Source organism: Dipodomys spectabilis, unplaced genomic scaffold (genome assembly GCF_019054845.1).
Source record: "Dipodomys spectabilis isolate Male_0828 unplaced genomic scaffold, ASM1905484v1 ptg000002l, whole genome shotgun sequence".
Taxonomy (NCBI): domain Eukaryota; kingdom Metazoa; phylum Chordata; class Mammalia; order Rodentia; family Heteromyidae; genus Dipodomys; species Dipodomys spectabilis.
The window spans coordinates 36295045-36322870 of NW_024870679.1; the positions used below are offsets into that span (position 1 = coordinate 36295045).

Genomic DNA, 27826 nt, shown 5'->3' on the forward strand with positions numbered 1-27826 from the left:
GTTTCAAGCAGTTAGATGTGCTGATTAAAATGGTAATCCCCAGGGGTTTTTTCTTAAAATACTAAATAAATGATGGTGATGTTATATTTTCGATCAATTTGATAAACAGTTCCACTTTTCTCTATGATTCCTTCTTAGAGATACAGATGCTTTAGAAGAATGCTGTAGAATTTCCAATAGTTGGAGTTTTCATAGATAACATAACAGTAATTGATTTCTAATTTAATTCCATTATTATCAGAAAATATTCTGTAATATTTCTTCCTTTCTTACCTTTGTTCCTTCCTTTCTCTTCTTGTGTTCTATCCATTTCACCCTCCCTTCTTCCTCTTCTTCCTTCCCTCCCTCCTTTCTTCCCTCCTTCTTCTCTTCCTTCCTTCCCTCCCTCCTTCCTTCCCTCCCTCCTTCTTTCCTTCCCACCTTCTTTCCTTCCTTCCTTCTTTTCTTCTCCTTTCATTGTTTTTTTCTTATGGCACTGGAGATTGAATTTAGGGTTAGCACATGCTAAGCCGCTGCCTTACCACTTAAGCCATATACTCAGTTCTTTTGCTTTTGTTTTTCAGATAGGGTTTGACTAACGTTGCTCTGGCTGACCCTTCATTCCTTATCTTGCCTCAGCCTCCCAAGTAACTTGGATTACAGGACTACTGCTGTAGTTATTGTTCTACTGTTTCTGTTTCCCCCTGCCTTCTTTTGAATTATCTAAATGCATATTTTAAATTTCTATTTGTTTTTAGTTGTTTCTTTTTTAGTTTTTACTGGTTTCTGTACACATTAAAATATGCACAATCTAACTTGTTCACAATTTGCTCCAAGTAAAATTGTACTTTATATAAATATATAAAACCTTTTAAGTTACATAGATCTATATACGATCCCCATCCTTTTTCATATATTACTCTGAACTCTACAAGACTATCTATAGATATTTACATATATATATATATATATATATGTATATTTTCATTCAACAGTCCTATGTACTTTAAAATAAGCAAGTCAAAACCCAGATCTAACTGCTCCAGTCATTTCTGAAGTTTCCCTTCTGCCTCAGTACTGGCATTTTAGGGCCTTGTGCTAACTAAGCAAGTGATCCACCAAGTGAGCAATGCTGCCAGTTCTTAAGGATATACATGTGTGTGTGTGTGTGTGTGTGTGTGTGTGTGTCTGTGTCTCTGTGTGTGTCTATGTCTGTGTGTGTCCGTGTGTGCCAGTTACTCAGAGCTACTTCTGGCTTTTTGTTGTTTAAGTGGATATAGTCTCAAATTTGCCTGACCAGACTGGCTTCAAACTGTAATCCTCAGATCTCAGCCTCTTGAGTAGCTAGGATTATAGGTGTGAGATAGCAGGGCCCAACTCTTGAAGGAAATTTTTTGCTTGATATAAAATTCTAGCTGAGTTTATATGGCTGACAGACATTTTTCTTTCAGCACTTTACTGTTCCAGAATCCACTGGCTATTGTGGGTCCTGTTTTTTCGTAGGTTCCTAATGAATAGCCTGGGGGTATGTTGACTGTTGTTCTGTGTGTAACTTCTTGCTTTTCTCTTGCTGCTCTAAGGATCTGTTTCAAAAACTTGACTAGATGCCTAACTATGGTTTTCTGTAATCACCAGCCAAAATTCTAGTTAATGACATTGTGCTGGTTTATGTCATGACCTACCACCACTATTATTTACAAAGGGGGTGGGGAACCCTGGGAAATTCTGATTCAGAGTGACCTAGCAATTTCTTATCATATTACCCTCCCACAGATAAAAACATAGCTGGACAAAATACACACACACACACACACACACACACACACACACACACTTTAAATGCCCTGGAGTCAACAAAAAAAGGAAGGAAAAAATGAAACTTGAAATAACTAACTTGGAAGGGGTGAAGTTGTATTTTTACAGCTTTTGTAGCATGATCATAGACTACAAGTTGGTACTGAATAATGATAGAAAAGTCATGTTTTTTTCTGGTCCGGCCAGAAAAATACCAAAAGACAAAGTTCAGACCAACCAAAACTGCTAGAAAGTAAGTACGGAATATAGAAAGAAGAAAAGCAAAGGGAAACTTTATGGCCAACTCTGGAATCCTACATATTTAGGAAAACTGCAAATAGCTAGTGAAAAATAAAACAGCTGAACTGAAATTTAAGCTACTGTTTTAAGAGTCATTTGATATTTTCAACCCAGTCAGGTGATTGGTTGAAAAAAAAAGAATAATCAATATTCTCTGTAAGCTATTAGGTATCCATAGTCCCCATCATATCATTTCTTGGCTTTTTGACCAAGATAAAAAAATCTTCACAATAAAATGGTCACTAAGCTCAATTTCATATATAACCCCCAGGAGCATTGGGCACCAGGAGATTGCTCATACCTGTGAGCAGCTATGGGAAGTACTTCTGAGAAGGCTGAGATATGAGGATCATGGTTGGAAGCCAGGCTAGGCATTGTCACCAAGTAACTACCAAAAAAAACACCCCAAAACAAACAAACAAAAAATAGAAAAAGAGCTGTGGCCCAAGTGGTAGAGCATTCACTTTAAGCAGAATGCCCAGGCCCTGAGTTCAAGCCTGTGACTGGCACACACACACAAACAAAATAGTAATAAAAAATCCAGGATATTGAAATCTAGTCTCAACAATAAAACAAGATTAATCCTTATTGACCCAGATATTGGAATAACTTATAAGCAACCACTTGGTGGAAAAAGAAAACTATATTGATAGTGAATGGGAAATTGGAAATCTTGTAAAAAGTATAAATTTTTGAAAATATAAACAGTAGCACTCAAAAAAAAGTTCTATACCTGAAATTTAAAAATTCCCTGGCTGAGCTAAAACAAAATGGAAATGTGTGAGGAGAGAGGAATCATAAAGACAGAAAAAGATGCGTGAAAAATAAAAACAGAGATTTAGAAACTTGTACAGCATTAATGAAAGGTCTGACATGTGTGATAGAGGACCAGAGAGAGAGGAGAGGAAGAATGAGGTAGAAAAAAGAAATTCTTTCATCTAGTAACAGACACAAATTATGATATTCCAGACACACAAAATCGTTAGTTCAAATCCCCAGTATGGTGAAAAGAGAAAAAGCTATTGAGATCTGATTTTTCTTTAAATTATTAAAAATCTGCACATGAGTTAGAGTGTTATTTTTGATACACATATATTTTAGTTATCAAATAAAAAATTAGCATGCACATAATCTTAAACATTGTGTGGCAGGAATACTCAAAATCCTTTCTGCTAACAATTTTGAAATGTATAGTGAATTATCGTCAGCTATTGTCATCCTATTGTTCTATTGAACAGTAGAACTTAATCCTATTTATTAACTAATCAGTGTATTGGTGCTGGTGATCAAATCCCAGGGCTTTGCCCATGCTAAGTGCTCACTACTACTTCACTACACAGCTGGTCCTGTGTGTGTGTGTGTGTGTGTGTGTGTGTGTGTGTGTGTGTTTAGACAGTTACACACGTCTCCGCCAAGGGACTAATACCCACGCTTACACTGGGGTGGCAGAATAATACGGTATTACGGAAAAGGAGAAATGTTTAGATACATGAACTTAACTTTTGTCAGACTTACCAGCAACTCCCCGCTCAGACAAGACTTCTCACAAGAGACCATTCTCACACAGAATTAGTTGTGCTCACATCAATCTTTACTATTCATAACAAAACTAGTTCTACTACCAGCGGAGGTGGTGGGACACTTCATCTTTCCTTCAACCGAAATGCCGCCAAGACTTTATAGATATATATAAATATAAAAAAGAGTCAAGTTACACGTGTGAGAGTCCCACAGAGCTTGGCAGCCTTTGTCGATGGACGGTTAGCACTGTTTCACCAAATCGTAGACGTAGACGTGGTAATCATCATCGAACTTGATGAAGCACATGGACGGCTTGGCTTTCACCTGATGAATGACCATGCCAATGTTTCTCGAGCCGTCCGTTTTCTCGCATCGCAGTCGTTTGCCTTTCATGCTGTCCACAATCGCCAGCTCCCTGGGCGTCGGCAGCGACTCGATCGAGTCGGGCATGATGTAAAGGTCGCCGGCCCGGTAGTCATCCAGGAGCTGGTACGTGTACAAAATGGGGTCTTTCTCGTAGGTGATGTAAAACCACGTGTTCATATCGGGCACCCGCGCCAGGACCACTCCCTTCCACTCGTGTCTGGAGCCATCCTCCGCCTCGAACACGTGCTTCACCGTCTTGCCAATCATGGCGTCGGCTAACCGGGCTAAGTGCTGGTCGCTGATGCGAGACGCGGCCACCCGGTCGGGGAGGATCTTGAGGGCGCACACGTTCTCGTCGTTGCTCAGCTCCAGTCCGTACACGCAGTGGAACCCGTCGTACTTGATCAGGTACAAGGAAGGGCTCACGAGCACCTGGTTCAGGATGGTCCCCGTCCACTGCGACACCAGGCCGTCGTCCTCCCGCCAGCCGTGCTCGATCCTGCGGCCCACCATGCTCCGGGAAGGCTTGCGCTTTCCGGTGGTGAAGCGGCGCTTCCGGCGAGACTTCCTCTTCTGGTGGGTAGACATGCCAGGAGGCCCCGTGGCTACCAGCCCGGCGCGGCGAGCCAGAGGACTGTTCCCATCAGGTCTCCATTTCTTGAAGCAGCAGAGCCGCTTGACTGGGGTGGGGAAGCAACGTCAGTCACTTCCGTGGTCACTTCCGTGGCTCCCTCGCACTCCCGACCCCGCCTCGGCCTCGCCTCGCTGCTGCTCCCAGCCTGGGCCTCAGCTGCCTCGCCTGCCCCACCTGGCCGGCCAACTGCCACCGCGCATGCGCCCAACTGTACTGGGCCTCCTGCCCTCCTCTAACCGCCCGCCCCCCATGCTCCCGGCATCCCTCCCCAACCCGCGCTTCTGCTACAGGAGGGGTCTGTCTGTCTGTGCCTGGCTTGAATGTCCTCCCTGACACACATGATCAGATTTTCATCTTTTTGTGCAGTCATAAAACTGGAATATATGATTTCTATGTAAACACAGAGACATATGTATATATTCACACATACACTGTGTATACATGATGTATGTGCATACATTATTCATAGTCCACTAGGTATATATATAACACATTTTCTTTATGTAAATCCTGAGGTTAATTACCTATTTTGGCTATGAAGAATAGTGCCATGGTACACATAAAAGCATAGATACCTTTTCAACACAGTGATTTTCTTTAGATGCAGCCATAATATTGGCATCTTATATATGCTACATATGCAGACACACACATATATGTACACATTCACTGTGTGTATGCTATGTCTATGTGTATATTATTCATATTCCACTTTGCATACAGCATATTTTTATCCACTTATCTATCTCTGACTTCTGAGATTAATTTTGTATCTTGGTTCTCAAAGGTAGTGCCGTGCTGCTGGGCGCTGGTGGCACACACTTGTAATCTTAACTATTCAGGAGGCTAAGATCCGAGGACCACAGTTCAAACACAGCCTTGGTAGGAAAGGCCAGGAGACTATCATCTTCAATTAGTCACCAGAGAACCAGTAGTGAAGCTGTGGTCCAAAGTGGTAGAATGCTAGCCTTTAGCAAATAGTTCAGGGACAGTGCTCAAGCCCCATGACAAAAATAAAACAAAACAAAAACAAAACAAAAAACACTGATTTTTTTATTTCCTTACCCTTGAAAATTATAACCAGTAGTTGGGTTGCTAGATCATATTGCACCTCTTCCCTGCCTCCCCCTGAGGACACTCCATATTATTTTCCATAATGGCTGTACTAATTTACATTCCCAGCAACAGTATACATGAATCACTCATCAGAACTTTTTGAAGATCTTTCTTATGGTAGTCATTTTACCTGATGAGAAGATACTGCATTACTGTAGTTTTGATTTGCGCTTCCCAGATGAGCAAAATGCTGGTGTTTTTAAATATGATCCACAGGCTCTTTGTATGTCTTCTTTTGGGAAATGTCTCGTTAGATCATTTGCCTACTTTTAATTGGTTTAGATTTTTGTGTGTTTTGTTTTTCCTGTTAAGTTCTGTACATATTTGAGATATTAGTCCCTTGTTGAATGATTGATGACCAAGTATAGTTTCCCATTCTGTAAGCTATCTTTTTGTTCTGTTGTTTTCTTTGCTATGCAGAAGCAGCAATTAGGTAGAAGTAGGTTCTTTTTCCTTTCCTTTTTATTTTTCAGTACTATAGATTGAATTCAAGGCCTTGTCCTTAGTAGACAGATGTTCTACCACTTGAGCCATGTCTCCAGACCCCTGTTTATGTGTTTTGTTAGCTGTGCTTTTTTTTTTTTTTTAATCTGTCATGGGGCCTGAACTCTGGGCCTGGGGGCTGTCCCTCAGCTCTTCAACTCAAGGCTAGCACTTTACCACTTGAGCCACGGTGCCACTTCCAGCTTTTTCTGCTTATATGGTGCTGAGGAATTGAACCCAGGGCCTCATGCATGCAAGGCAAGCACTACCACTGACCACTTTCCCAGCCCTTAGCTGTGCTTTTGAAGTCTTCTTCTTCTTTTTTTTTAATCTTTGCTCATACTAATATCTTGAAATTGTTTCCTTATGTTTTCTGCTAGTAGTTTCATAGTTTCACGTCTTGCATTTAAATATCTGATCCTTTTTTTCCCCTTTGATAGTACTGGGGTTTGAACTTAAGAGCCTCATGCTAGATTTTGTTTTTTTTCTTTTGCTGGTCCTGGCCTTAAACTCAGGACCTGAACTTCTTTTGCTCAAGGCTAGCACTCTACCACTTAGGTCACACTCCACCTCTGTCTTTTTGGCAACTTATCAGAGCGGCTCCAGACTTTTCTGTCCTGGTTGGCTTTGAGCCATGATCTTCAGATCTTAGCCTCCTGAGTAGCTAGGATTACAGGCGTGAGTCACCAGTGCCCAGCATGCCATATATATATATATATATATATATATACATATATATATATATAAAGATATCAAAGGCTTTATTTAAATATACTGATAATGCACATGGCAACATACATTATATGCAGTCTTACATTTTTTATTGTGAAAATACTGTACAGAGGGTTTACAATTACATGGGCAAAATAATGAGTACATTTCTTATCAAGCATTGTAGCCTCCTTCTTTGTTTCCCCTTCCCATCCCTTCCCATACTCCCCCCACCCCTCCACCAGCCATATATTTTTGAGACAGGTTCTCACTTCTTGCCCAAACAGGTGCCTGGCTTCCTGTAATTGCTAGACCACAGGCATATGCCACCACATCCAGCTTGCTTCATTGAGATATAATCTCACAGACTCTGCTTCCTAGACTAGCCTGTAACAGCAATCCTGTCAATCTCAGCCTTCCATGTACCAGTTTTTATTAGGTTATCCTTTTCCTTTCCTGGACCCTTTTTCCTTTCCACTGAACTCAACAGTGAATGAAGAAGGTGTTTTGTGAACATTTTTGCCTGGGCTGGCCAAAAATTATAATCCTCCCATTCCTAGAGCCCAAGTAGCTAGGATTTACAGGCATAAAGCACTGGCACTTGGTTAGTCTTTAATCTTATTCTACGGTGATTTTGTCTAGTTTTGCTCTACATATGTATATTAAGTTTTTTCTACACCACTTATTAAAGAGATTTTCCTTTTTCTAATATGTTGTTATTGGCATTTTTGCTGAAAATCATTTGCTTGTATATAGGTGAACTTACTTCTCAGTTCTCAATTCTGTTCCATTGGTTAATTATACCGTGTTATGATTTTTTGTTTTGGAGATAGGTCCTCTAACTTTATCAGGCTAACATTCAACTTATAATGTTTCTTCCTTTGCCTTCCAAGTAACTGAGATTATAATTAGTTCCAGCTTTGTTCGTTTTGCTCAGAATTGCTTTGGCTATTTAGAGCCTTTTATGGACCCATACAAATTTTTGAATGGGTATTTCTCTTTTTGTAAAGAATGTTGTTGGAATTTTGGTAGAGTAACAATGAATTTGTGGATTTCTTTAGGTAGTATGGATAATTTTTAATGATATTCCAGTCCACAACATGGGTTTTGTGTGTGTGTGTGTGTGTGTACATGCACACGTGTATTTGGTGTGTGTATGTTCTTCACTTTTCATTTCCTGGCTTGAATTTATTCCTAGGTAATGTTTTTCAGTACCAACTGTAAATGGAATTACTTCTTGATTTGTGTGTGTGTGTGTGTGTGTGTGTGTGTGTGTGTGTGTGTGTGTGTACACGCACCTGTCCTGTCCTGAGTCTTGAACTCAGGTCCTGGAAGCTCTCCCTGAACTTCTTTCGTTCAAGTACTCTACAACTTAAGCCACACCTCCACTGCTGGGATTTTTAATAATTTCTTAGAGATAAGAATTGCATGGACTTTCCTGCTTAGTCTGGCTTCTGAGGATCTCAGCCTTCTGAGTGACTAGGCGTGAGCCACTGGTGCTCAGTTTGCTTTCTTTCTTTAAGCCAGTTCATTATCAGTTTGTAGAAATGCTACTTGGAAGATTGAATTCAAAGCCTTTCACAAGTTAGATAAATGTTCTACAACTGAGCTAAATCTCTAGCTGAAATGCTACTAATTTTTGAATGCTGCTTTTGTATTCTATATAACTGAATAATTTTGTCAGTTTGAAGATGTTTCTGGTTAACTTTTTTTCGGTTTTTCTATATAAAACCAAGCCAACTACTCACAAAATCAATTTGACTTCAACCTTTTCGATGTGAATACTTTTTATTTCTTCTCATTGTCTAATGCTCTGGCTAGGATTTTTTAGTACTAAGTTGAATAAGAGTGCTGAAAGTTGCCATCTTAGTCTAGGTTTTCCAGGAAAATTTTTCAACCTTTTAAAAATATAGTAATACTGTAGCTCTGGAACTTTGTATATGGCCTTTAATTTCTTAAGGATATTTTTTCTAATTAAAAAAGTCATAATTAGTTGTTGCTTCTCCCTCCCCTATCTTTTATTTTTCATTTTTTCTTCAAAAAATGTTAACATTAGTTTCCCAACACCAATTAAAGCAATTGTTTCAGCCAGGTGCTGGTGGCTCTGGAGGCTGAGATCTGAGGATTGAGGTTCAAAGCCAGCCCAGGCAGAAAAGCTGGTGAGACTCTTATTTCCAATTAACTACCAGAAACTGAGCTGTGGCTCAAAGTGGTAGAATGCTAGTCTTAAGCAAAAAAGCTCAGGGACAGTGCCCAAGCCCTGAGTTTAAGCCCCACAATCAATAAAAATTAATAAACAACATAAAGCCATTGTCCCAATTTCAACAATGAAGGACTTTAGAACCATTTACCTCTGAATTTTTAGGTGATGGTCCATTTGGGGGCTGTATTTTTTGAGAAGAGAGGCACAGCTCCCCTCCCCCCGCCCCAATTAGGACACATAACTACCTTTTTCCAGCCAGAATATTATCAGGAGCCACTGAATGCCACATTCTAATTTTTTCTGTATCTAGTAAAATGACTGTATGTCTTTTGCCCTTCATTCTGTTAATGTGATTTATTGTGTTTCTAGATTTGTGTATTGTTGAACCAAACTTACATTCCTGGGACAAATTCCAATTGATCATAGGACATAATCCTTTTTATATGTTGCTAGCATCTGTTTGCAGTATTTTGTTAAAATTTTTACATCAATGTTACAGATATTAGCCCATCTTCTCTTTCTTTTCTCCCTTTTCTTTTTCTTTCTTTCTTCCTTGCTTCCTTCCTTCATTCCTTCCTTTCTCCTTGATTCTTGTCTTATTTTGTTATAAGAGTAATGTTCACTTCCCAGAATGAGTTTGAAGGAATTCACTCTATTTTAAATAGTTGAGATAATTTATAAGGAATTGGTAGTATTTATTTTTTAAATGTTTGATAGAATTCAACAATGAAGCTGAATTTCTATTTAATACAAGACGGCTTCAAACTCATTACATATGAGATAAATACCTATTATATTATTAGATTGTTTATTTGACATTTTTCTAATTTTTTAATTACTGCTCTTCTGTATCCCATAGCTTTTTATATTTTGTGTTTCCATTTTAATTTCTTTAAAATTTTTTAAATTGTCTTTTAAATTCCTTCATTGCCCCATTGTTCATCCAGGAGCATGTGGTTTAATTTCCAACCACAGTTTCCAAGGTTGTTCTTGCTATTGATTTTTATTTTGATTCTATTGTGGTCAGAGAAGATATATGCTATGACATTGAGTTTTTGAAATTTGCTGAGACTTATTTTGTGGCATTACTAACACATGATCTATTCTGGAGAATGTTCCATGTGCTTCTGAGAATGTTTTTCCAATATTTGGATGGAATGTTCTATATATTTAGGTGTCTATTAAGTCCATTTGGTCTATAGTATGGTTCATCTTTGATATTTCTTTGTTGATTTTCTGCCTCATCTTTCCATTGTTGAAAGCAAAGTGTTAGTTCTAAACTTATTTTTTTTACTGCATTGGATGGCTTCTTTAGTCTTTTCACCTACTTTGTTTAAGGAAATACTTGTACACTTACTGGGCATGGTGGTGCATGAATTTAAGAGCAGCCTTATCTATGTAGAGAAACTGTCTCAAACAAAGAACTACTAGTATACACAAAATTCTAATCCTTTCTTTAAAATTTTTTATTGTTATTGTAAAGGTGATATACAGAAGGTTACAGTTACATAACTCAGGTAAAGAGTTTGTTTTAGGACAATATCACCTCTTCCCTCCTTCTCTCCCAGTTTTCTCTCCCATCTCCACCCACAAATTGTTTAGCTCATTTGCAACATAGTATCTAGTGAATATTACTGCTGCATTCTTTCACTGTTCTTCTCTCCATTTCTGTGCCTCTTTTAACCCTCCCAAACAAAATTCTAATTCTTAAGAAAATTGCAATATTTTTAAATGATAAAGTTGCTTTGTTTATCCTTTAAGGCATCCATTTTCTATCTATCTCATAACTCTCCTTCTTACCTACTCAAATTTACCTTTTCCACTCAGTGAATAATGAATGCTTCCATACTTTAAATATGCATTTTTTCCAACTCATCTTAGGAACGCTCCTGACTTATGTGGTGGGCCTCTCCTGAAATGCCATCATCACTAAGTCTTAATATTATGTTCTTACATTGCTGTGAAGCATTTTCTGCCTATTCTAGCCCTCATTGGTATGCATCTCTTCTTGACTGTTCCTCATTTGCTGATTATCAGCCATTATACTATGTACTATTGCTTTGTGTCTGCTAATAATATCCAGTCAATAAAATGCAGCTGCTGTAAAGCCGAGATTTTTGGCACAGGTCTTGTTTTTATTTCAAACTATTCAGTAGTAAATACATTATGTGCTTATTTTGAAAAAAATTGTGGGCCTTCAATACTTATTTTGCTAGTTGATAAGAGTTGCAAGTTATATAGTTCATATTTACATATAGTTGCACATATATATTGATTATCTATATATCTATAGTTTAGTACAAGCATATGTACTTTATTTGAAACACTACCCTAGGAAAAGCTGGATCTTTTTAAAAATATGTTTTTTTTTGTAAAACTACTGTACAGAGGGGTTACAGTTACATGAGCAAGGTAATCAGTACCTTTCCTAGCAAGCATTGTTACCTCTTCCTTTGTTTTTCTCTTCAAATCTCTTCCCTCCCACCTCCACAACTACATTCCCCTCTCTCCCGGCCCCGCTTCCGCCTAAATTGTAAAATTTGTTTTTCAATATAGTGTCTTGTGCATCTCATTGTTACAATGGGTCAACCTGTATCCCTACTTAAGCATTTTGTTTTTTCCCTTCCCCTCCCAAAATTAGAAAAGTCTATATACAAGATGCAGGGCACCAACATCAAATAGAGTGAAAACAGGGATTATACCATGGGTGAGGAACATACAAAGAAACAAAAAAATCACATGGTACATTATAAATATGGAAAAGCTGGATCTTTTTTTCACAGTTTCTCCTTTGTTCCAAACTCTTCTGCTGTATTTACTCTGTAATAGAGAAAGAGTGTTTTTTCCTTCCTTTCAATATTTGGACTTTAGACATTACTTCTATTTGGAGGGGAAAAAAATTAAGATTAAAAAGAGCAAAGTTAGAGACAGAGAAAATAAGAGTAAAAAGTGTGGGTAAATCTTCTAATTTTGTTTCCTCATCCATAAAGTGGTAATGATAACATGTACTTCAAAGCTTTTTTTGAGAATTAAATAAGATATTTGGTAGAATTTAAAGAACCAGATAGTAGTTAGCAAAATTAAATAACCTAAATGTGGATAATCAAATGGAATTATGTGCACATGAAAATAAATAACTTCTGAAATAATTTTCCCTTTTTCATTATGCTTAGGCAGAAAATGCACAGCCCTTTTGTTTTAAATATTCTGAGTTGAACCGAAGATGGAAAAGAAAAACAGATTATACCATCTTGTCTCCTGTAGTCAGCAATCAATCAACAGCTTATATAAAAGGAAAAGACTATAATCCATCTATAGGTATACAAATTGCATACTTTAATATAATAATTGAAAATGAACTGCACTTAAACTTAGAACGTAAACATTAAGAAAATCACTTACTAAAAAAAAATCAACATTTGATGGTACTGCTATAATATCATTACTTAATAGCATCTAAAGACTGCCTATTGCAAAAATGCTTAGTGAGTTATAGAAGGCCTTCCAGTCTATCTCTTAACCTAGCCACACCATGCTGATTTTTATTAACACTCTTCTTAATACTGTAGGATTTCATCCAGTCTGTTTCTTATACTTAAAACATGCTTTCTGAGCCATCAAAATCTTTCGTATTTAACAGTTAGATTTTTGCCTGTGTTTGAAAAATAATCTGACAAGATGGCTTAAACAATAAAGGTATTTATTTCATCAAATATCAAGAAGTTTCAGTAAGCTTAGCAGGTCCAGGACTGATTAATTCATAGGCTTAATTATTTCATCAGCCAGATGTGGTGGCACACATGCATAATCTCAGTATGGAGAAGTTTGAGGCAGGAGGATCTTGAATTTTAAGCCACCTTGAATTACTTATAAGATTTGCACATTATATATAGTGAGACTTTGTTTCAAAACAGGGAAAAGGTGGATGAATTAATAGACACACTAACAGAATTAACAGTTCTTCCATCTTTTCTCAGCTGACTTAACCAATACTTTATTCAAGCCTTGTTTTGATGTCTACCACTATTGAAGATATCCGTGGATGACAGCACCCACTAAAACAGAAAAAAAACCCTGTCTATTCCTTTCTAAAAATGAGGAAAGTGTTTCCCACAAAGATTTATCTTTTCATGGCTAGAAGAGCTTCAGACACCCACATTTATGCCAGCAATTCAGGACTAGCTTAGATCAATTTTTTCCAATTTTTTTTTTTTTTTTGGCCAGTCCTGGGGCTTGAACTCAGGGCCTGGGCACTGTCCATGAGTTTCTTTTGCTCAAGGCTATGAGGAATCAAACCCAGGGCTTCATGCATACAAGGCAAGCACCCTACCACTGAGCCACATTCCAAGTCCAGTTTTTCCAACTTTTAAAACAGCTCAAAGCCAAGAAAGAAAGCCCAAGAGACTTTTATCTCCAATTAACCTCTAAAAAGGTAGAAGTGGAGATGTGTCTTAAATGATAGAGCACCAGCTTTGAGCATAAAAGCTAGGGGCAGCAGCATCCAGGTCCAGAGTTTAAACCCCAGTGTTAGCACATGCGCACGCGTGCGCGCGCGCACGCACACACACACACACACACACATGCGCGCGCGCAACAATTCACAGAAAGCAATGCTTTTTATATCATGACCTAATATGCATTAAATTTTACATCAAGAATACAAAAGATATATATGTCTATGTCATAAAAGATAACTTATGGAGTCCTAATTATCTTTCTCTCCACTACTTTTGAACTTGATCACCATATTTTTGCATTTTGCATAGTTATTACTTAGAATCTATGTGACATAGTCCACCATACTTTATTCTATTTCATTTTTAAAAAGATATACTAAGCCAGGTGCTGCTGGCTTGTAACCCTAGCTACTCAGGGTGCTGAGATCTGAGGATCATGGTTCAAAGCCAGCCTGGGCAGGAAAGTCTGTGAGATTCTTATCTCAATTAATCACTGGAAAACTGGAAGTAATGTTGTGGTTGGGTTAAAAATCTCAGGGACAGTGCCCAGGCTCTGAGTACAAGCCCATGAATGACCAAAAAAGATATACTGAGGGTGACACTGTCCAAAAATAAATGCATTCTTGGGCTGGGAAGGTGGTTCAGTGGTATAGTACTTTCCTTGCATACATGAGGCCCTGGGTTTAATTCTTCAGCACCACATAAGCAGAAAAAGCTGGAAGTGGTGCTGTGGCTCAAGTGATAGAGCACTAGCCTTGAGCTGAAGAGCTGAGGGACAGTGCCCAAGCCTAGAATCAGGCCCCATGACCGACCAAAAAAAGAAAAAAAGAAATGTATTATTTACCTGATTCGTGTAACTGTCACCCTTTTATAAAGCACTTTTATAATAACAACAAAAGCTTTTTAAGATATACTGATAGTTGTAACATAAACCTCATCACTTGTGAGAGCAAAGTCTTTTTTTTTTTTTTTATTGTAAAGCTACTATACAGAGGGTTACAGTTACATGAGTGAGGTTATGAGTACACTTCCTCTTGAACATTGTTACCCCCTCCATTGTTTTCCCCCTACCATCCCCTCCCTCCCTCCCTTCCCCGAGGTTCTTTTTTTTTTTTTGATTGTGATTAAATGATTACATAATTTCAAAGTCACAACTTCATTCTAATTTCCCTGGAGCAAATTGTCTACCACAGTCTGTAATATATAACAGTGTTCACATGTTATATACCATATTTGTGATCAGCAGCATGGGGATATTTAGTAGTGGTTCAACCAGATGAGCGGGAGTTCTTTGTTTCTTAAGTCCTGTTAGTTTTGTCGTATCACCTAACCTTTTGGATTTAGCATCCACTTATCAGGGAGACCATGTACCGTTTGTCTCTTCGTTCTTGGCTTACCTCGCTCAACATGATTCCTTCTAGCTCCATCCATTTCCCTGCAAATGCCATTATTTTGTCATTTCTAATGGCTGCATAATATTCCATTGTGTATAGATACCACAATTTTTGGATCCATTCATCTGTGGTGGGGCACCTAGGTTGTTTCCATATCCTAGCTATTGTGAACAGTGCTGCAATAAACATGGAGGTGCACGTGTCCTTGTATATTGGTTCCTGTTGTTCAGGGTAGATGCCTAGAAGTGGTATGACTGGGTCGTAAGGGAGGTCAATCTTTAGCTTTCTAAGGACCCTCCAGACTGCTTTCCAAAGTGGTTGTATAAGTGTACATTCCCACCAGCAGTGTAATAGGGTTCCTCTTTCTCCACATCCCCTCCAGCATTTGTCGTTGGCTGATTTGTGGATGTGGGACATTCTGACTGGGGTAAGGTGGTATCTCAGGGTTGTCTTTATTTGCATTTCCTTCACCACCAGGGATGATGAACATTTCCTCATGTGTTTCTTTGCCATTTTTATTTCTTCATTTGAGAAGTCCCTCTTTAGTTCCCTTGCCCATTTAGTAATTGGTTTGTTAGGTTTGGGAGGGATTAGTTTCTTGAGTTCCCTGTATATACAGGATGTTAACCCCTTGTCTGATATATTGCTGGTAAATATTTTTTCCCAATTAGTTGGTTGTCTTTCTAGCTTAGTTGCGATAGATTTAGCTGTGCAGAAGCTTTTTATTTTAAGGTAGTCCCATTTGTCGAGTCTCTCTCCAACTTGTTGTGACCCTGGGACTCTGTTCAGGAAGTTCCTTCCTGTGCCTATTAGTTCAAGTGTCTCTCCTACTCTGTCCTGCAGTAGTTTCAGAGATTCAGGTTTAATGTTAAGGTCTTTAATCCATTTTGAGTTGATGTTGGTGCATGGTGATAGGCTGGGGTCCACTTTTAGTTTTCTGCATGTGGCTGCCCAGTTTTCCCAGCACCAGCGGTTGAAGAGGCTGTGTTTCTTCCATTGTATGTCTTTGGCTCCTTTGTCGAATATCAGCTGGCTGTAGGCCTGTGGATTTATATCTGGATCTTCTATTCTGTTCCATTGGTCTTCGGGTCTGTTTTTGTGCCAGTACCATGCTGTCTTTGTGATTATAGCTCTGTAGTAGAGTTTGAAGTTCGGCATGGATAGCCCTCCCATATTGTCTTTATCCCCTAGAATTGTTTTGGCTATTCTAGGTCTTTTGTTGTTCCATATAAATTTTTGGACTGTTTTCTGTATTTCAGTGATGTACGTCATTGGGATTTTAATAGGAATTGCATTGAATTTGTATATTAGTTTTGGAAGTATCACCATCTTTACTATATTAAGTCGGCCTATCCAGGAGCATGGGAGGTCTTTCCATTTCCTAGTGTCTTCTGCAATTTCTTTCTTTAACTTTTTATAGTTCTCATTAAATAGTTCTTTTTATTCTTTGGTTAGGTAAATTCCTAAATATTTTATTTTTAGGGAGGTTATTGTGAATGGGGTTGCTCCCTTTATTTCCCTCTCTTTCTGTGCATTATCAGTGTATAGGAAGGCAACTGATTTTTGTGGGTTTATTTTGTATCCTGCTATTTTGCCGAAGTGACTTATGATTTCTAAAAGTTTGGGGATGGAGTTTTTGGGATCGTGGAGGTATAGTATCATGTCGTCTGCAAAAAGGGATAGTTTAACTTCTTCTTTCCCTATGCGGATCCCTTTAATGTCTTTTTCTTGCCTTATTGCCCTGGCTAAGGGTTCTAGGACTATGTTGAAGAGGAGTGGAGACAGTGGACATCCTTGCCTTGTTCCTGTTTTTAGGAGGATTGGTTGTAGCTTTTCCCCATTAAGTATAATATTGGCTATTGGTCTGTCATAAATGGCTTTTATTGTTTTTAGAAATGTTCCTTCTATTCCTATTTTCTCCAGAGCTTTTAGCATGAATGAATGTTGAATTTTATCAAAGGCCTTTTCTGCATCTGTGGCGATAATCATGTGATTCTTGACCTTGGCTCTGTTGATATGCTGGATTACATTTATTGACTTACGTATGTTAAACCATCCCTGTGTCTCTGGGATGAAGCCTACCTGATCATAGTGTATTATTTTTTTTATGTGTTTCTGGATTCTGTTAGCTAGAATCTTGTTAAGGATCTTTGCATCTGTGTTCATCAAGGAGATTGGCCTGTAATTCTCCTTTTTGGTTGGGTCTTTGCCTGGTTTGGGGATGAGTGTGATATTGGCTTCGTAGAATGAGTTTGGGATAGCTCCCTCCTTCTCTGTTTCTCTGAAGAGCTTGAGGAGTATGGGTATTAGTTCTTCTTTAAAGGTCTTATAGAATTCTGCTGTGAATCCATCTGGTCCTGGGCTTTTTTTTGTTGGAAGACTTTTAATAGCTTCCTGTATCTCATTATAGGATATTGGCTTATTTAATTGGTTAACTTCTTCTTTGCTCAGTTTGGGTAACTTGTATTTCTCTAAAAATGCATCCATTTCCGCCAGACTTTCTTCCTTTAGAGAGTATAGCTTTTGAAAGTAGTCTGTTAGAATTGTTTGGATATCTTGGGTACGTGTTGTGATGTTTCCCGTGGCATCCCTAATCCTATTAATATGGGTTTCCTCTCTTCTTTTTTTAATTAATCTTGCCAACGGGCCATCAATTTTGTTTATTTTTTCAAAGAACCAGCTTTTTGTTTGGTTTATTTTGGTTATGGTTTTCTGATTTTCTAATTGGTTAATCTCTGCTCTCAATTTGGTTATCTGGCTTCGTCTAGTAGCTTTAGGTCCCATTTTTTCTTGTTTTTCTAGCTGTTTTAGTTGCAACATGAGATTATTTACTTGGTCTGTCTCCATTCTCTTGATGTGGGCACTGAGGGCAATAAATTTGCCCCTCAGGACTGCTTTTGCTGTATCCCACAAGTTTCTTTGTGAGGTGCTTTCATTTTCATTGAGTTGTAGGAAATGCTTTATTTCTTCTCTGATCTCTTCTGTTACCCAGGCCTTGTTAAGGAGTGTGCTGTTCAATTTCCATGTATTAGAGAAATTTCTGCGGTATGCTTTGTTATTGAGAGCTAGCTTGATTCCACTGTGGTCAGATAGGATACAGGGGATTATGTCGATCCCTTTGTATTTGCTTAAGTTCCTTGCATGAACTATGATATGGTCTATTTTGGAGAAAGTTCCATGAGCTGCTGAGAAGAATGCGTACTGTGTTGTTTTAGGGTGAAATACTCGGTAGATGTCAGTTAATTCCGCTTGAAGTATGGCCTCACTTAATTCGGTAGCTTCTTTGCCAATCCTCTGGTTGGTAGACCTGTCCTTTGGTGAGAGTGGCGTGTTAAAGTCTCCTAGTATTATCGTATTGGGATCTATTTTATTCTGTAAGTTTGAGAGCATTTGTTTAACATATCTGGGTGCACCGATATTTGGGGCATATAAGTTGATGATGGTTATATCCTCCTCTTGGATTGTTCCCTTTATTAATATGTAGTGTCCGTCCTTGTCTTTCTGTACTGATTTTAATGAAAAGTTTATTTTGTCAGATATCAGGATAGCTACACCTGCTTTCTTATTGGGGGAATTTGATTGGTAGATCCTTTTCCACCCCTTCACTCTGAGTTTGTTTGTATGTTTGGCTGAGAGGTGGGTCTCCTGAAGGCAACAGATGGATGGGTCTTGTTTTCTGATCCAGTCCTCAGTTCGTTTTCTTTTAATTGGCAAATTCAGCCCATTTATATTAAGAGAAAGTATAGAGAGATGCATTGTTGTCCCTGCCATTCCATTTTCCTAAGTTTTTCTTCTTTCCTTTCCTCCTGTGCTTGCTCAGTTAGACTTTGAGTAATGCCTGTTTGGGGCAGGTCCCAGTTCCTGGTTGCTTTCTTCAGGTTGTGTCCCCCCTCTTAGAATTCTTTGTAATGCTGGCTTAATGTTTATGTATTCATTTAGTTTTTCTTTGCTATTAAAAGTTTTCAGTTCTCCATCGAATGTGAATGCTAGCTTTGCCGGGTATATCAGTCTGGGTTGGCAGTTATTGGCTCTCAGGGCTCGTATGGTGCTTTCCCAGGCTTTTCTTGCATTCATTGTTTGTGTGGAGAGATCTGCAGTGATTCTAATTTTTTTCCCGTTGTAGTATAGCTCCTTCTTCATTTTTGCTGCATGCAGGATTGTTTCCTTATTATTCAGATCCATCATTTTTACTATAATGTGCCTAGAAGTGTTTCTCCTGGGATCTTGCTTGTTGGGTGTTCGGTAAGCTTTTGTGATGTAGTTAAGATGGTTGTTTTTGAGGTGGGGAAAATTTTCATTGACTATCTTGTTAAATAGGTGTTGCATTCCCTTGCTCTGGAATTCCTCACCTTCGTCCACTCCGATTATGCGAAGGTTAAATTTTTTAGCATTATCTGCTTGCTCTTGAATTTCCCTTTGGTTTAATTTGAGTGATTTTTCCATATCTGTCACTTTTTGGTCCAGTTGGTGTATTCTGTCTTCTGTATCTGACACTCTACCTTCCATTTCATTCACTCTGTTGACCGTGGCTTCTATTGTGGTTTGCATGGTGGAAATAGATCCCTTTATGGATTCAATGTTGGTTCTCAGAGTACTGATCTCACCTCTCAATGAGGTGAGATCAGTATGCATTACCTCTAATTTGGCGTTTATCTCACTTCTTACTGAGGTTTGTGCAGCTTCTATTTTTGCATCCAACTTTTGTTTGATATCCTGTATATCTTTTGATAGTTCATCCTTGTGCTCTTTCAATTTCTGATCCATTTCTCGCTTTATTTCTTGAGTCATTGCCTCCAGCAACCCTTGGATATAGTTTTTGTCTTCCATTCCTGCTTTGCTCCCACTGGGGCTCTCCCCTGCGTGGCTGCTGGCTTTTGAGGTGAGCTTGCTGTCCTGGGTAGTGGTAAACCTTGTGATTTTTCTCTGTGATTTTCGCATGGGGGTTCAGGAGACTGCTCTTCAATCTTGTTTTGGTGTGTCTGTCTTTGCTTGGTTGCTGATTCTGTATTGGTAGAGAGAGTCTGTGCCTGATCTGGATTCTGTTGGGAGCCTATTTCCAGCTGCTATTCTGACTTACTTAGGATTCTCAGCTCTCTGCTGTAGCAATTCCCGCCTTTGGAAGGGTTGAGCAGCCTAGACTGCTTGTGTTTGCTCCTGCGGGTGCTCTTGGGAAGATCAGATGCTCTGGATGCACTCTCCCAAATACTGGAGTCTGCTATGGGCTCCTGATGTGTTTTTGTTTGTTTGTTTTGGGCTGGTTGTGGGCTTGAACTCTAGGTTTGGGTGCTGTCCCTCAGCTCTTCAGCTCAAGGCTGGCACCCTACCATTTGAGCCACAGCCCCACTTCTGACCCTTTTTGCTTTGTTCAGGCGCCGGTCCCCGGGCCTGGTTCCGGCCCCAGCCTGGAGCGCGCTCGTTAGGCCTGTGCTAATGTGTATACCACCTAGGTTATGCAGCCTGGAGGACACAGTTCAAATTTCTTCTACTGTTGGTAGTCTTGACCCAGGGGCACTGTTCCTGGCTTGGGCATTTAAGCTCCCTTCCAGGGGCGCTCTTGCTCTGGCCTGGCCAGCAGAGTGTGCTCCACCGGCTGGTGGAGCTCTCGAACAGTTCCCAGTTTTAGTGGGTCCTGTGGTCTGGGTGTTGGGAGTCTAGGTCAGGGTCTGGGGATTCCCTCCAGCTCTGGTCTCCCTTGAGGGATTCACTGTCCCCTGTTGGGTACTCACCCTGTAGGTCGTCAGTTGTTGTTGCAATCCGAGTTCAGTTGGGGTGGTTGCAGGCTGGGTTGGGCGGCCCCCGCCGGGTAGTTGCGATCGCGGTTGGGCGGTGGTCTGCCGACAGGTCCCTTTGTCGCGCTGCTGGTGCCGGGCGGCTTTGGCGGGATGGAGCCTCTCCGCTCCGGTGGAGAGTGAGGGGTGGGGGTGGGATCCTCGTGGAGACTCCCGGCTGGTAGGTTTCTCTGTTCCTGGCGATCAGCTGTTCTGCAATCCGGTACCTGGTGATCTGCAAGCAGCCCCCTGTGTCTCTCTCTGTGGCTCCGGCAGCCCCCGCCGGGCCGGCTGGCCGGCGGCTTGGCGCACTGCCGCGCGGCCAGTAAAGGTTGGGGGAGGGGTCTTTGCTCTTCTCTGTTCTGAAATTCTTCTTTTCCTCTCTTTCTTTTTTTGTTATTTTCCACCTCTGGTTTTTCTCTGAGTGTTCGTCTTTTTGTTGTTGTTGGTCTCTTGGGGAGATTAAACATTGGAACTCGAACTCTCTTTTTGGTTGGAGAGAGCTGTGGCGTTTCCCTACTGCCCCGTCGCCATCTTGGTCCCCCCTCGAGAGCAAAGTCTTGAAAGGATAATTGACAACCGAAGAGACAAAGTAGGATTCCCTTGGAACTGTTTTTGGAACTGTGCTGTAAGGATGAATGTGCAAAGGAAAACTACAGCCTCATTAAGCACCCCTGAGCCATAGATCTTCTTTTTACTAAAGTCCTCCCCAGACTGACTTGCTTTCTACAAGAGAACAAAACAATGAAATCCAAGGAACATCTTGTGTGTAAATGGGCAGAGTATCATGAAAAGGTTAGAGTCATGAAAAGGTTCCACAAAATATGTAGTACACAAAAGCAAATTTCCAAGTGCTTTTTCTAGAGGTCCATCTTTCTTAGCAGCTCACTCAGCTGACAACAAGGTAACAGAGTCTAGATTTACACATTAACTTCTAAGAGGAGATTTAAGGGTCCAGGTAAATAAGAAGCTCAGCCAACACAATATTTACTCCTATAGTTTTGGGACAGAACAGCAAGCCCAAATTCAAGAGATTTCATATAGTTAATCAGGGTTAGGTAACTAGAAAACTGTGTAAAACTTTTGTTGCCAAAAAAAGGAAAGATATTCAAAAAGATGGCTGATAGTCACATTCTGAAAGAAACAGGAGAGAGAATTAGGACAAAACTTCAATACTAAAAATTATTAATGCGAGCTTTGTATAATTTCTATAAGATCTGAAAATGTAATAGTTTAAGGGTGAGATCATACTAAAAGAGTGAAAATATTTTCATATAAATATTGCCACTACAAAATTTTGAATTATATTTATAGCAGCAAAATATAGAATTAAGAGCAAATAGAATAAAACATCTGAAGAGCAGAATTACAAAATCCAAACTGAATCTAATGGAAGAAGAAAAAATATGACTAGATTAGACAAAATTACTACCTTGGCAATGAGATATCTATCACTAAGTTGACCAGTGTGTTTGAAGGAAAAAAAAAAAAACAGAATGAATTGAATGGCAGAAAAAGGGACATGGAAAAATTCTTGGAATAATAGACATTCACTCTTTCTTGATTTATATACCCATCAATTGAACATTTAAAATGTGTACATTTTATTGTATGTAAATAATATCTCAGTGAAGCAAAGTTAAAACAAAAAAAATCTAACATTGAAGAAGTCTAAAATACCAAGAATGAAAGTTTTTAAAGCAACTGAGAGAAGAGGTTATACAAGTGCAGCAAACACTTTGATTGCATGGAACATACAAAATAAGATTTGTTTTAAGGTCAATAATAATTAGGTATATAATATAGTTTATAAAATTCTATGTTCATTGCTGTCTGTATTTGCTTTTGTTTTCTTGGATTACATCTTTTGGTAATTCAGTGTGGATCTATTCATTCTTTCAAGATGCTCTGTTTTCATTTTGTGTATATGAAGTGCTTTATTTAGCTATCAGTATTAAATGGGTATAGGACAAATAGTATTAAAGAAATGTTTTTTATGTCATGGAGGAAAGTTTGGAAAGTACTAGAATAAATTTCTTAGAGGCCAAGCAAAAATTATATTTTTTGTTAATAGCACATGTCTGTACAGTGGAGTGGTCACCAGGTATATCTGGAAGAGTTCATCCTTGGACAAGATATAATTGCTGTCTTTTAATCTAATTCTCTCAGACAGAAGGGATACCTACCTATAGTGTTTAACTCTCTCAGGTTTCCTACTGGTCCATATTGACTTGATATATTAGATAGACTTGAAAATTTTAGAATTGTCTTTTGCCACCAAAATTCTTTAAGATCACATTTATGTTTGATCTAGCTTAGCCAAACAAAAAAGAAAGTCTTGATATGTCTTCTCCAATTCTGTTTTTCTCAATTACAAAGTACCTTCTGAATAATGCTATACTCAGGGCTTTTCCAAATGTTATTTAGGTTGTAAAATATTTTATATAAGACATTGTAAAAACCATAATACATGTGTCTTTTATGAAAATTTGCTATAATTCCAGCTCAAAATGAAAATGAAAAGAGGAAATCTTTGTATCCTGTTGACTTCAAATCGGCAAATGAAAGGTAATTTACTTTTGAAAATTTTAACTTATGTTTCTCTGTACTAGGGATTGAACTCGGGGCTTCGTGCAAATTGCACAAGTAACTCTATTATGTGAGTCACTCTTTCAGCCTTGCTGTCTTTGCTGTCAGTTGGGGAAAAGGAGAGGAGAAAGTGATGAGCAAAGGGTCCCTCACCTCTGGTCTCTGCCTTTGCTGTGGCAAGCCCTACACCTCGATGTTCTGTGACTGCTGACAGTCTATTTTCTCCAAACTTGGTCAGGGTCCACTCTCAAATCTTACTCTGAGCCTATTCCTTTAGATGAGACTCTCATCTATGTCAGCCCTTTGCTCCAGGTCACCTCAATCCTGATGGACAAGGCTCTTGGCAAGCCTAGATATTCTAACTCCCATGTGAATCATGGGAGACCTGGAATGCAAATGTCTTCTTGCATCCTCTTCACGAAACTGAAGCCACCCTCTGTTGGCATGAAGTTGTCCTGCAAACCTTCTCTCAGACTCTCAGCAAAAGATGGGGCCAATAGACCTCCACCCGTGCTGTTCTCCTCCATCTACACAGCGTAGTCCCTCCCCATACAGAAACAAAGGATGGTATGTTGTTGAGCCTAGTGTTGTTTCTTCCCCCACTCTTGTTTTCTCCCCAAACTAGGCAGGAAGGACAATCCTATTCGTTTAAATGTTTGTGGGATAGGGATAAGTAGAGATGTAATAAGTTCGTATATGAATGTTTCACTGAACTTGTGTTCATTTTCAGAAGATCATTTCCTCTACCGATAAACAATTGTAGAACAAGAGAAAATAGAAAAATCAGGAATCGTCCATTACATAAATATCATTCGGCAAAGAAGGAAGATTTGATCCCCTTGTGCATTGAAGATGAACTGAAAAACCCAAAGGCCAAGATAATCGACATAAGTACAACCAAGAGAGGAACATCTCACATGGTAATAGCTACCATTGTTTAGTAACTACTAATGCTACAGGCCTCTAAGAAGGATAGAGAATACCTGGCTTAAAAGTCAGAAATCACCCGCAGTCACAGCCTTAGACTGCTTGGTGTGGGATTGGTCCCTGCCATTATCTATCACAGGTCAAGCTCACAACTCTGTTGTTGGAGGAGTTACACTTTCTCCAGTCTGTCCGCCTGACTTTCACCAACTTGAGTGTTTTTCACAGTCCCTCCTGTTTCTAAAGTAAAAAGTCCGAACAGGCATACCTGGGTCCCATGCCTAGACCGTGACCCCAGCAAGGCTGCAAAAGATAGTTTCTGTCTCTAATGGGTACATAAACTTTAAGTGGAAAATTCCTTCAGGTGGTGGACAGGCCAAAAATATGGCTAATGTCCACCACTGTGGCTAACTCTAGGTACTGTTGTCAACACCAGTGATTGAAAAGCTAATCTTGGGCTGGGAAGGTGGCTCAGGGGTAGAACACTTGCCTTGCATACATAAGGCCCTGGGTTCAATTCCTCAGCACCACATAAGCAGAAAAAGCCGGAAGTGGCGCTGTGGCTCAAGTGGTAGAGTGTTAGCTTTGAGCTGAAGAGCTGAGATGTGCCCAGGCCCAGAGTTCAGGCCCCACGATCGACAAAAAAAAAAAAAAAAAAGAAAAGAAAGAAGACCTAATCTCTTGTCATTGTTTTAGTAATCACAGGCATTAGCCTGCCTTTTATACTAAGAACACCATGTACAAGGAATAATATCTTTCTCCATGAATTATATGTTAAAAGAAAAAAAATAACAATCACTGCATTAAAATTTACAAACTAAATACCAATAATATGCATAATTGACCTTTAGAGTTAACTTTTTCACCCAAAGGCAAGAAGTAAAGGTTGTGGGAACTAATACTGGAGTTGTGAGGTTTGAAAAAGGAACAGATTTTGCTATGATTAAAATGGTCTGTGTTTGAGTTCATCTATCCTTTGACTATTTCATTCTATGAGTACATATTAAGCTAGTAAGCAATATTTTTAAAAACTGTATGGGGGTTTAAACTTAGGTCTTTGCACAAAGAAACATAGGTCCCATGGTTTTTCTTATCTGCAATAACAAGTATATGTCTAAGACAAGCAGAAGAGGTCAAAAGCTATGTACATATGACTATGTATGCTGATGCTAAGTGAAATGAACTTCAAGACTCCAAGATAGAGACACAAGAGAGTTTACCTTTCTTGTTGTTCTTTTTAATATACTTATAATGTACTATGTAATTTTTGTTTGTTTCTTTGTATGTTCTTCCCCCATGGTGTAACCCCTGTTGCCACTGTATTTGATTCCGGTGTCCTGCATCTTGTATATACATTTTTCTAATTTGGGGAGGGGAAGGGAAATAACAAAATGCTGAAATAAGGATACAGGATGACCCATTGTAATAATGAGATGTACAAGACACTATGTTGAAAACGAACTTTACAACTTGGGGGGGGGGGAGTTGGGGAGGTGGGGAGGAAAGGGATGGTAGAGGGAAAACAAAGGAGGAGATAACAATGCTCCATAGGAAATGTACTCAATACCTTACTCATGTAACTGTAACCCCTTTGTACAGTATTTCTACAATAAAAAACATTAAAAAGAAGCCTTGGAGGTTCCCTTGTAGTTAGATTTCGGGAGGAGACAGTACACAAACTAGTTGCCTTTGACAATAGCTTCATTTCCCTTTTCAAACCTTTATGAAATGTTTATTTCAACATATACCACTTTATTTGCAAAAGGATTTAAGAAGGCCAAAGATTCAGATTTGTGTCTAATATCTCTTTAGAATACAAAATTAGAAGTATGTAGTATATAAGTAGCCTGCTTTTATATATTTGAATGCTATTATTGTCCATCTTAAATACCTTGATGTAAGTCATCGTTAGAGTATTTTACTATTTTAACTTCAGGTTTTAAAAAACATATGTAGCTTTCTTACCTTAATAGACTAATGACTAAATTTCTTTTTTAAAAACCCACAGGAACAAAGTGAAACACATCCCATGATTTTCCATGACTCAAGACATATACAAGCATTACTTTTGAGAAGAAATAGATTTTCTTCCCATTTTAAGGAAAGAGAACATTTTTACCAATACAGAAGAACAAATTTTGTTTTAGAAAGAAATTGTGCCATCCTAAAGTCTTTAATCAGAGAGCCATCTGTTCCTGTCTGCAAACCCCAAGGTTCGTTGTCCACAGCAGAGAAAGGAGCTATAAAAGCTATAGCTACTGAAATGATCCACAGAGCTGTGCATGATAAACCAAAGATGCAAATTAGTAGTCAGGCTACTACTATAAAACCTTGGAGTAAATTTCACAATTTATCACAGACCTTTTCCAACCTAACAAAGAAATTTGTGGGTTACTTTGATAAGACAATTATTCATGAAGGGAGTGCTGGAAGTGGAAAAGTAGAAGAAATAGCTTCCACAATGAGACCAATAAGCTCACCCAAAATCTATACCTCATCCATCAAATGTTACCCAAAGCATGTGAAAAATGTACTTGCAGTACATCGAATAGATAATCTAAGTCCTCTGGATGACTTGTTAACATCATCAAGGAAAATTTAAGTGGCTCACAAATACCACTTACACAGTAATATCTGGGCAATAAGATCTCAGCAAGTAAGCAAGCACAAGCCAAGTGCCAAGATCACTAAAGAAATCTCTACCCAAATAGCATGGTATATGAAACATAGAAATTGAGATAAAGATCAATCATGTGCTAAAATTAAGAGATAATTATGAAGAGGAACTTGTTCATCTCCTACTATCTCTGTTAGACTACCCAGTCATCATTAGTACTATAAGAAAGTTCTACTCATTACCAAAAATGGTATAAATTGATTGGACATTTGCTGTTGGAACCTAAATAACATGGATAATATTATTTTACAGCTGAACAGAAATAAAGCAAATGTACTATTAATTTAATGAATATTGAGTTAATTGATGTATCATTATTTTTGAGAATCATGGCGAAAGTACATGAAAATGTATGTGATTAAAAGGGCCTTGTAAAATCTTGAGTCACTTTTTTTATCTGAGATGTTGAAACTTCAGTACTGTCTTGCCTTTTCCAAGTATGACTTGAACTTTTTCTCAGTTGTTAAATAACTTAATAGAAACTTTAATAAGCGAAATCATTTTGAGGGCCTAGGTCTGGTTATGCACACCTGTAATTCTACTAATTTAGGAAGTAGAGATCAGGAGAATATCAGTTCAAAACCAGCTCCTGAAAAAAGCTAGTGGGACTCTATCTCAACAAACAAGCTAGGGGCCTTGTACCCAATCCATCTACCTGTACCATGTACCTGGGATTATAGACATAAAAAAGGAATAGGTGTATGGTGTATGTGGTAGAGTACCTACCTATCAGGTGTGAGGCTCTGAGTTCAAACTCTAATAATGAAGTAGTAAATAATTTTAGTAGTATTATAAAATATTGAACAGTTTATAATATGCTGTTATATTACAATTTCACTGTTTCTTACTAACTTCTCATTAACTCAAACAGTTTAAAAGCTAAATGCATCTTCTAAACAAGGTACCTTTC

At 38.7% G+C, this 27826-nt stretch overlaps 2 protein-coding genes across 2 annotated transcripts; one reads left to right on the plus strand and one right to left on the minus strand.

Moving 5' to 3' along the window:
* Positions 1–3834: 3834 nt before the first annotated feature.
* On the minus strand, positions 3835–4548 carry LOC122103733 (spindlin-1-like). Its single transcript, XM_042674346.1, has one exon. The coding sequence runs from the start codon at positions 4546–4548 to the stop codon at positions 3835–3837; it is 714 nt and encodes a 237-aa protein (XP_042530280.1).
* Positions 4547–26841, plus strand: CUNH1orf141 (chromosome unknown C1orf141 homolog). The gene is made up of 5 exons (XM_042674361.1): positions 4547–4804; positions 23231–23294; positions 23554–23851; positions 24046–24235; positions 26248–26841. Exons 1-5 carry the CDS (start codon positions 4547–4549, stop codon positions 26839–26841), a joined length of 1404 nt encoding a protein of 467 aa, XP_042530295.1.
* The last annotated feature ends 985 nt before the right edge of the window (positions 26842–27826 follow it).

Bases quoted from the DNA above. Each gene is read 5' to 3' on its own strand.
- LOC122103733 (XM_042674346.1), bottom strand. From the start codon at position 4,548: ATGTCTACCCACCAGAAGAGGAAGTCTCGCCGGAAGCGCCGCTTCACC.
- CUNH1orf141 (XM_042674361.1), top strand. From the start codon at position 4,547: ATGCCAGGAGGCCCCGTGGCTACCAGCCCGGCGCGGCGAGCCAGAGGA. The intron at 23,295-23,553 runs GTAATTTACTTT...AAACTTGGTCAG, and splicing joins TTCAAATCGGCAAATGAAAG to GGTCCACTCTCAAATCTTAC. The intron at 24,236-26,247 runs GTAATAGCTACC...AAAAACCCACAG, and splicing joins AGAGAGGAACATCTCACATG to GAACAAAGTGAAACACATCC.